The sequence below is a fragment of the Perna viridis genome, chromosome 1 (genome assembly GCF_037379345.1).
Source record: "Perna viridis isolate PV_CMFRI_1.1 ecotype Kerala chromosome 1, ASM3737934v1, whole genome shotgun sequence".
Taxonomy (NCBI): Eukaryota; Metazoa; Mollusca; class Bivalvia; order Mytilida; family Mytilidae; genus Perna; species Perna viridis.
In genome coordinates, this window is record NC_142445.1 from 1,983,116 (window position 1) to 1,992,791 (window position 9,676).

Consider the following 9,676-nt stretch of genomic DNA (forward strand, 5'->3'; position numbering starts at 1 on the left):
TAAATTTGTTTCTTTCTGAAGTTCCCCTTCTGAAAAATTGACCCTCCTTACCAAACTCTGAAGAATCCCATCCAAGCTTTTATTGTTATTAACACTTTATTTAAGTCTGAAGAAATCTTGCAGGAAATGAGGGTTATATTGGGATGATACTAGTTCATCAAATTCTCCACTCTACTACAATTTACTATGCACACAAAAAAAGGGAACTACAAATTTATAACAGCATAAAGAACTAAAAATAGAATTGTATTAAATTGTACTTTATGATATTTTCTCATTATCAAGGGGGTGGCAAATGTTCAAAATAGCATAACCCAACAATTACAAATTGGACTCTGCACATAATATATCTTTTATCTTATTTTATCATTATTCAAAGTTTGAAAATATCTTTTTATCTGTTGTCAAGTTAATCATCTGGAAATCTCCTAGACACAACTGAATAAAATATAATATCATACAGCTTTATATATCTAAAAACAAAGCAACACGTAACAAAATTCATATTTTATTATTCCATAAGTAAAAGCTCATGACCTTTAACAAAAGGTAACAATAATGATAACAAGCAATCTCACTCTTAGTCAACATATTACATATAAATTAGTACATAAAGTTAAAAGATAATGAAGAAAGACAGAAGAAAATGGTACTAAGTATGATCTCTCTTTACCCTGTAAGATTTTTGTAGTTATTAAAAAGCTGAATTTTATGAGGTCAACAAACCATAAAGTGGAAATTGGAAAAATCATAGGTAAAGAATTGTACATGTAACAGCAAAACATTGATTTGAAAAATCAAATTTCCACTTTAAAGCAGAAAAAGCACAGGTTTCAATATATTTAAGGATTTCAACATACATAGTATACAGAATTGTTCCCTATCAAAGTATATGAACTGAAGTCAGAAACAAACTTTTCTCTTACACTAAAAATAAAGAGTTCATTACCTACATTAGTTTGATGACCTTACATTAATATGTATGTTTGTACTTCTTATAATGACAACTGAGATTATGCAAATGATGTACCACAATCAGGAAATGAGATCACTGACAATTATTCCACTTTCATACCTTTCATGAATCATACCAGTATATGTATATAGAAACCAACAATGTTTACATACATAGAAGAATTGATTTTACATAACCAATGAATTATTCCCACATATACACAAGTATTTACATAAAATGATAAAACATAAATCTAAGAGAACCCACTTTTACACCAGAAAAATTGCTACCTACATGCATGCTGTTCAAATGTTTCGGAAATACCTGAAAAACTATTCTTATGCATTTTTCATATATTTAGGACCCCCATAAAAAAACATAGTTTAGGATTAACATTACTAATTCATGAAAAACAGTTAAATAAAAATAACTAATTATCCTCAATATAGGTCTTTCATATGACTCCATGTTTGAAAAAAGTATGAATTTCATATAATTTTGAAAAAAAAACATTTGTCTGTGTGTGATTATATAGGCACTAAATATATGTTTCCATATCTGTCCTTTACATGTTTTAAAACAATTGATAACATGTTGCATTTTTTTCTGTGTAAAACATTTAAGTTGTTTTTCTTTAAATTTTTGCTTCAACAAAGGTAGTCAATAAGTAAGAGAAAATTCCCCATATTACTTTTGTATTTTATACCCTAGATTACTGTGAATTAAAAAAGTACAGTAAATAATTTAACGTGTATAAGTGACATTTTGAACAAAGCACTGACAATTCATGTATCAACAAGAACAGCTGCAGTGATTAAATCAATCTTCATATAAAAGTAACATCCTTTAATGTTTTCGGCTCTATTTCTTCAAGTTCATCATATATCTAACTAACATATTTTTGAAAATATTGAAATTTAACACTTAACAATACTTCTTAAATGTATTTTTCATCAGAGTGATATCTGAAGAACTTCTAATTGTAGTCATCCCTCATCTGATTCATAAAAATTTCTTGTAGCAACAAACCTTAAACCTTACATTTCATAAACAAAGCAAACTTAGCACATTTTATTCACTTCAGTAATGAAAACTACACACAGTACTATCTTCATGAATATATTGCAAGCCATGATTGGGTTACACAACACAATAGTTAATATTGTATGGCATTGTAATTTATGGGGCTCATGCCCTTATATCTCCTCCAATATCCACACACCAATAGAAACAGAAAGATTCTAATGCAATCGATAATTTATTTCAACTTTCCCTATTCTTATATCGATCATTATCAACCCTCTGAAGTACTTTCTTTAAACTCAGGTACGGGTAGTTTTACTTCCTCCTTTTTTACTTCCTTCTTCTCTGTACTTTCACTTTTAGTCTCTTCATCTACTAATGAAGGCCAATTTGACTGATTCTCTGCCTTATTAAGTCTTTCATTTAAAGCTTTCAATGCAAGTTGTCTGAAAAAAATATATAACATATCAAAAACTTATCTTCAACAAGTAAAAGTATTTTTCCTAAATCTGATTTTAATACAATTGACATTTTATGTACATATCAGCCTTTTCTTACATAGAGGTTGATTTTATAGAATGCTGAGGTTGAGGCTCGATGTGATGTATCCTTTATACAGGTGAACATTTCTGTCTTATACTACTCTTTCTTAACTGAACTCATGGATAAATCAACCAAGGGAAACCACAATAATTGACACACCACAAACACCAAAATTTTAAGACATTTTTTGTTTGTCTTTACTGCCTGACATTTTCTTTTTCGTACCACTTATCATAAATATTGGGCAAAAAAAAAAAAAAACAAAAACAAAAACAAAAAAAACAAAGAAAAAATTAAATGTTGCCAATGAAAAACACTCTCCTGTAGAAGTTTTTCTTCATTTTACTGGTAATATCAACACATAAGAATGGATAAGTTAAATCGCAACTCAATGACCCAAGAAAATTTTGATAACTGGTTCCAACGAATATAAGTACTTTCATTGGGTTATTTACTTAAATATTTCATACAATTATTACTAAGCATAATAATGTTTGTAAAATATGATTACGCTGACTGAGGGCGTAGCTACATGTAATAATAGAAAAAACCCTCCCATGTGTTACGTGTACATGTATGTCTAAAGAATTTCCCTTTAATCATTACTTTGATGTCATTCAAACAGTGATATTACTGGCCTTTTTTAAAACTATCTCATCCATTTTTTAACTGGAAATTATATGTCGTACTTTTTAAAGTGGGAAATTCTGTGTAATTTTGAGCACAAACTGCCATTGACTCCAATTAGGAAATAGCTGGAATTTTTTGGCCAAGTTAGGAAACTTTCATCTATGAGAACTGCATTATTTTGGAGGTAATTTAAGGCAAACAATATCACTGTTTAATAATGATAGTATGCTCACAACAACATAAATTCAATTCTTGTATTGACTCCTCCCTATGTAAATTGAAACAAGCATGTCTAGATAAAACATGTAGCCACATGTACATTGGAACAAGTATATCTAGATAAAACATGTAGCTGTAAAAGTTTTTGATAACAATTCAAAAAAAAAATGGCGCCCTTTCGAGAAAACAAATTGTAAAAATAAATTGCAGATTTAAAAATCTATTGAATTATCGGTTACAAGCAAGTATTTTAATCAGCTTTTTGTTTCAAACGTTTAAGACAGGATATGGAATGAACATTCTTCACTTCAGCTTACGATAATTCATGTTTTACTGTTCACATTTCGTTATGAAACGTGCAAATTTGTCATGTGGGTTCTTAGGACTTGGGTTAAATTTATCTCGATAAATTGTTAGAAAACCCGATGCGTTTCTTTTGATCTTCACGTTTCAAAACAGGACAGTAAATTCTCCATTTCGACGAAACATTTCTGAAGCTTGAGACCAGTTTGTACCGACCACTACAATAGTATCAATAAAGTTTCAGTTTCGATTTTGTCAGTAATAAATTTTTAACATGACTATTGATAGTCTTCATCAACTTATATCAAGAGACTGCATATTTTGAACAAGAAATCATTGTGGATAAAATGGGGTTATGAAAACAAAAACAGAACAAAACGAAAATTCCAACGGAATGTCAAAGCCTGAAAATTTTCTATTCCAGTGCTGCTAAAAAGACAAAATAATAGGACAATGCATTGCAAGAAGCTTGCTTTGCTCAATCATATCTTTATTTTGCTGTAATATATTTGGTAAGGGGTAAAAGTATAGATTAGAAATTCAATTTCATGAATATATGATACAGTCAATTCAGTCAGGAGGCTGATTTCATTTTGTCCAAAACATTTAGTTACTTACATAACATTTACCTCAATAAAAGAAAATAAATATATGAAAATGCTTGCTTATATTATGTTCATGTACGTAACATATAACACATATAATTTTAAAAAGCATTAGTAAATGATGTGTGTATGCATTCACTTCTCCCTAGTGTCTCTCTGAAAGAGAAGTCACTTCTCCCTGTTTTTCTCAAGTAGCTTGAGCCCTGTAAAACAACAGTAAATAGTACCTTCTTCTTTCAGCATCTTGTGGATCTGTTCCAGGGAGTGTAATAGTAATAGTTGATGGAGAACTAACATCATATTTCCTCTGTGGCTTCTTACATACTTTTATTTTCACCAGAGCATAAAATATTGTGTTGGCAATAATTGATACAATTGGTTGAAGCTGACTTGGGAAGAAACTGAAATAGAAAATAAATAGTTTAATAGATCTACAAAAATACTAATTCTACTTTACATATTGTATCATTAAATTATCAACAATCTTAAAAATACAAACATACATTTGTATAAATGTACGGGAACATATCATTTCCCTACGTAGGCTACTAAGGTCTACTGGTACATACATGTAAGTTTTTAAAAAATTTTTTTCATTGAAATTCTCTAAATTAGTGTAAAATGACTAAGGCTATGAAAATGATCTTTTTTTTTAATGGTTACCTTCTCTACAAAAATACCCATAGGGTCAGTAGGTTGCCTAAAAAATGACATAGTAGGACTTGTAACTGTTTTGTTTGTTTGTTGGGGTTTAACCCCCGAGCAGCAATATTTCAGCTATATTCAGGTGATGAACATGAAGTGGATGATAAAATGAACGTGATATGATGATGAAATGAAAAATGGGATGGGACACAAGGATAATGGGGTCGACAAATTTTGATTGACACTGTAAATAGGGAGAGGTGGGTAAAGTCGGGTAATTTAGTCTCCTGAGGCGGAGCCGTATGGTTCCTACTCCGGAAGAAAACACAGTAGGATTTTTTAACATGCAAGGAATGTGGCATCTTTCCCAACCCGGTGCACCACTATGGTTTGCGGTCAGGTTTTCCGTATTATAGCCTGACAACCCCAGCATATAACATACCAGGGGTACCCCACTCCACCACCTAGGGCACACAACCCAGTTGCTCTGTGGCAGAACGCCCTAGCGCCTGGCTAGGGTTCTGAGCACTATTTAGTTGCCTTTTACGACAAGTTTAGTGCTGCTGCAGGCCTATTCTTTTAACACCCGGACCTGCACGGGGCTACTTATGGCCTGAAGTACATTCTGTACATGTATAAGTCTTATTGATTGCACAGGTATTATAAAGAGTAAATAAAAAGAAAGTCACAGGCCGTATTTACTGTATTAACAAAATAGGAAAAAGGTGAGAAGCTTACATGTTTAACCAATATAGCAAGGTTATAAGTAAGTTCTGGTAATTTAGCCTTTCAATTTTGGTCATTTTGTTAGTCTCCAGAAGACAAAGGTAGGATAACTATTGACCAAACTATAAGACAAACGTGGTGACTTTTCATTCTGTATTGTCAACTTTCCTTTCATCTGTGGCAACATCCCTTCAGCACCTGCATATGGAATTTTCATATCCCAACACATGTTATGCCTAAACTACACAGACTATTTGTATCGTGCTACACTTCTTACAATTAGGCTTCTGGAACAGGGTTATTTTGCTACAAGATTGAAATCATCACTACAGAAGTTTTATGGTACATACATATAAGTTTTTAAAAAATTTTTTTCATTGAAATTCTCTAAATTAGTGTAAAATGACTAAGGCTATGAAAATGATCTTTTTTTTTAATGGTTACCTTCTCTACAAAAATACCCATAGGGTCAGTAGGTTGCCTAAAAAATGACATAGTAGGACTTGTAACTGTTTTGTTTGTTTGTTGGGGTTTAACCCCCGAGCAGCAATATTTCAGCCATATTCAGGCGATGAACATGAAGTGGATGATAAAATGAACGTGATATGATGATGAAATGAAAAATGGGATGGGACACAAGGATAATGGGGTCGACAAATTTTGATTGACACTGTAAATAGGGAGAGGTGGGTAAAGTCGGGTAATTTAGTCTCCTGTGGCGGAGCCGTATGGTTCCTACTCCGGAAGAATACCACAGTAGGATTTTTTAACATGCAAGGAATGTGGCATCTTTCCCAACCCGGTGCACCACTATGGTTTGCGGTCAGGTTTTCCGTATTATAGCCTGACAACCCCAGCATATAACATACCAGGGGTACCCCACTCCACCACCTAGGGCACACAACCCAGTTGCTCTGTGGGCAGAACGCCCTAGCCCCTGGCTAGGGTTCTGAGCACTATTTAGTTGCCTTTTACAACAAGTTTAGTGCTGCTGCAGGCCTATTCTTTTAACACCCGGACCTGCACAAAGGTGAGAAGCTTACATGTTTAACCAATATAGCAAGGTTATAAGTAAGTTCTGGTAATTTAGCCTTTCAATTTTGGTCATTTTGTTAGTCTCCAAAAGACAAAGGTAGGATAACTATTGACCAAACTATAAGACAAACGTGGTGACTTTTCATTCTGTATTGTCAACTTTCCTTTCATCTGTGGCAACATCCCTTCAGCACCTGCATATGGAATTTTCATATCCCAACACATGTTATGCCTAAACTACACAGACTATTTGTATTGTGCTACACTTCTTACAATTAGGCTTCTGGAACAGGGTTATTTTGCTACAAGATTGAAATCATCACTACACAAGTTTTATGGTCGCATCATGAACTTATTGATCATTATGGTGTATCCATCTGCACCATGAAAACTGATTTGTTCAATGTGTCATAGTTTTCCTTTCCTCTTTTGTCTGCCCTGGTCTTGACTTTTCATGAGCAACTTGGCGGGTGTTTCTACAAAAACACAGGATGCTACCAGTGTACCTGGTCCATGCTCCCAGTTTTTAGTGGAGTCCTAGTTGCTCATTTACTTTTGTTACTTTGTATGTATTACTTTGGTTATTTTATGTTCTTTGATGTGTGTGTCTGTTTTCAATGTCTTGTCTTTGTCCATGGATTATTATGTACATTCTTTTGATTTCCGCTAGAATATTGGTTCCCTTGATTACTCTTTGTTACAACAATGTAGTACTGCATGGTTATTCCTCAGGACGAAATTAAAATTTTTATGTACAGCTACATAAATGTACCTAGCAAATCCAAAATTGTCAGCCATATCCCCTCGGTTGCCATTGCTGTGTTTCTGGTAAAATCGTAAATAGACCCAACTAACTAAGATTCCAAAACCAAACATAAATGGGTATGGTCCATCTAGCAGTCCAATTAATCGCAAGGTTATTGATATAAACAATAATAGTAATGGAATGTGTGTATTTCTTAACTTTCCAAATGGTGAAGTTGCCAAAACATGATCTGGCATTGCTTGTTTAACAGCAACAGAAAACCCAGCAATATAGCCAGCTAGTCCATAGATGTAGGTTTCAAATAAATATTCTTCATTTTTGGTGACAAGATAAAATGCAATGTATACAAAAGCAGTTCCTATGGCAACTCCAGTGTTAATGATGACAAAGAATATCAGCATATCCATTGCACCCCATAGAGGTTCTAACAATTTTCCACACAGAATTAATACAGAAACGTCTATCAACACGTCCCAAATATGCATTTCGATAAAGGGATGAGTAATGAAAGTCCACACACGAAAATTGGGAGGCATAACATATCCTGGAGTGACGGCCAGATACGGGATTGCTGTCGTTGCAAACGACAAAAAATATCCTAAAGTAACAGCAACTGTTACACCCTTAACAACCACGCTACTATTTCCTAATGTCATTGTAACTTGTTCTTTTAAGAACGGTAAATTTTTCTTGATCGTCCCCGCCATGTTGACGGAAGTTGTTACATGTCAACTCAGTTGCGTTCGATTTTAGAAATGAAACACGATCCAGATGTCCGGCTTCTTATAGCTGATTTGATCAGAAAGAAAGAATATCGTTTGGCTAGATCCTTCAGTCTTAGTTTCCGCTATATAGATGACGTATTATCTTTAAACAATCCTAATTTCGGGGATTTGATACATTGCATCTACCCAAAAGAACTTGAGATAAAGGATACTACAGACACTGTGAAGTCAGCCTCATATCTTGACCTACACTTAGAAATCGATGGTAAAGGAAAACTATTGACCAAACTTTACGACAAACATGATGACTTTTCATTCAAAATTGTCAACTTTCCTTTCATCTGTGGCAACATCCCTTCGGCTCCTGCGTATGGAGTGTTCATATCACAACTCATACGTTATGCCAGAGCTTGCCCAAACTACGCAGACTTTTTGTATCGCGCTAGAACTCTAACAAATAGGCTTCTGGAACAGGGTTATGGTGCTACAAGATTGAAGTCATCACAACAGAAGTTTTATGGTCGTCATCATGAACTCGTGGATCGTTATGATGTATCCATTAGCATCATGAAACTGATTTATTCAACGGGCCATAGTTTACCTTTCCTCGTTTGTCTACCCCGGACTTGACTTTTTATGAGCAACTCGGCGGGTGTTTCTAGAAAAGCAGGGGACGCTTACCCTACCAGTGCACCTGGTCCATGCTCCCAGTTTTTAGTGGAGTCCGAGTTGCTCATTTACTTTTGTTACTTTGTATGTATGATTTTAGTTACTTTATGTTCTTTGTTGTGTGTGTCTGTTTTCCAAGCCTGGTCTTTATCCCTGGATTATATTCTTTTTATTACCGCTATAACCTTGGTTCCCTTGATTACTCTTTGATGTCCGCGTTTTGAATAACTACAATCGTAAAAATAATACTTTGGCGGAATTGTATGGCAAGCCAAAGTGGACAAAAATCAATATTTTGTAATATTAGAAAATGAATTTTTAATATTACAAAATCCTTTTTTTTAATATTAGAAAAGATTTTTTTATATTAGAAATTCATTTTGTAATATTAAAATTTCATTTTCTAATATTAAAAATTCCTGATTTAGTAATATTACAAAACATCATACATTTTCTATTATTACAAATTGAATTTGTATTATTAGAAAATGAATTTGTAATATTAGAAAATCACATTGCAATATTCAGTCACATTTTTAATATTACAAAAATATTAATTGAATACAACAAATGCATTTTTTAATATTAGAAAATCAATTTTTAATATTAAAAAATCGTTTTTTATTATTATAAATTCACTTGAATTTTTAATATTAAAAAGGGATTTTTTTAATATTAAAAATGTGTTTTGTGATATAAGAAATCTAATTTGTAATATTAGAAAATGAATTTATAATATTAAAAAATCATTTTTTAATATTAGAAAATACTCATTTTTGTCCACTTTGGCTTGCCATAGGATGGATTTTTTTAATGAAAACAAATTACGTGT

The 9,676-nt window shown here is 32.9% G+C and overlaps 1 protein-coding gene across 1 annotated transcript; it reads right to left on the reverse strand.

Annotated features, from left to right (window-relative positions):
• Window positions 1–492: 492 nt before the first annotated feature.
• LOC148626814 (transmembrane protein 115-like) lies at window positions 493–8,203 on the reverse strand. Its single transcript, XM_088542490.1, has 3 exons — window positions 7,457–8,203; window positions 4,506–4,679; window positions 493–2,424 (listed from the first exon to the last, which is right to left on the reverse strand). Exons 1-3 carry the CDS (start codon window positions 8,155–8,157, stop codon window positions 2,250–2,252), a joined length of 1,050 nt encoding a protein of 349 aa, XP_088398616.1. The 5' UTR covers window positions 8,158–8,203; the 3' UTR covers window positions 493–2,249.
• Between the last annotated feature and the right edge of the window lie 1,473 nt (window positions 8,204–9,676).

What these genes read in the sequence shown, in the direction of transcription:
- LOC148626814 (XM_088542490.1), bottom strand. Translation starts at nt 8,157, where the DNA reads ATGGCGGGGACGATCAAGAAAAATTTACCGTTCTTAAAAGAACAAGTT. An exon ending in GACAATTTTGGATTTGCTAG is followed by an intron (nt 4,680 to 7,456) that starts GTACATTTATGT and finishes TTTCTATTTCAG; the next exon opens with TTTCTTCCCAAGTCAGCTTC. An exon ending in CAAGATGCTGAAAGAAGAAG is followed by an intron (nt 2,425 to 4,505) that starts GTACTATTTACT and finishes TATTTTTTTCAG; the next exon opens with ACAACTTGCATTGAAAGCTT.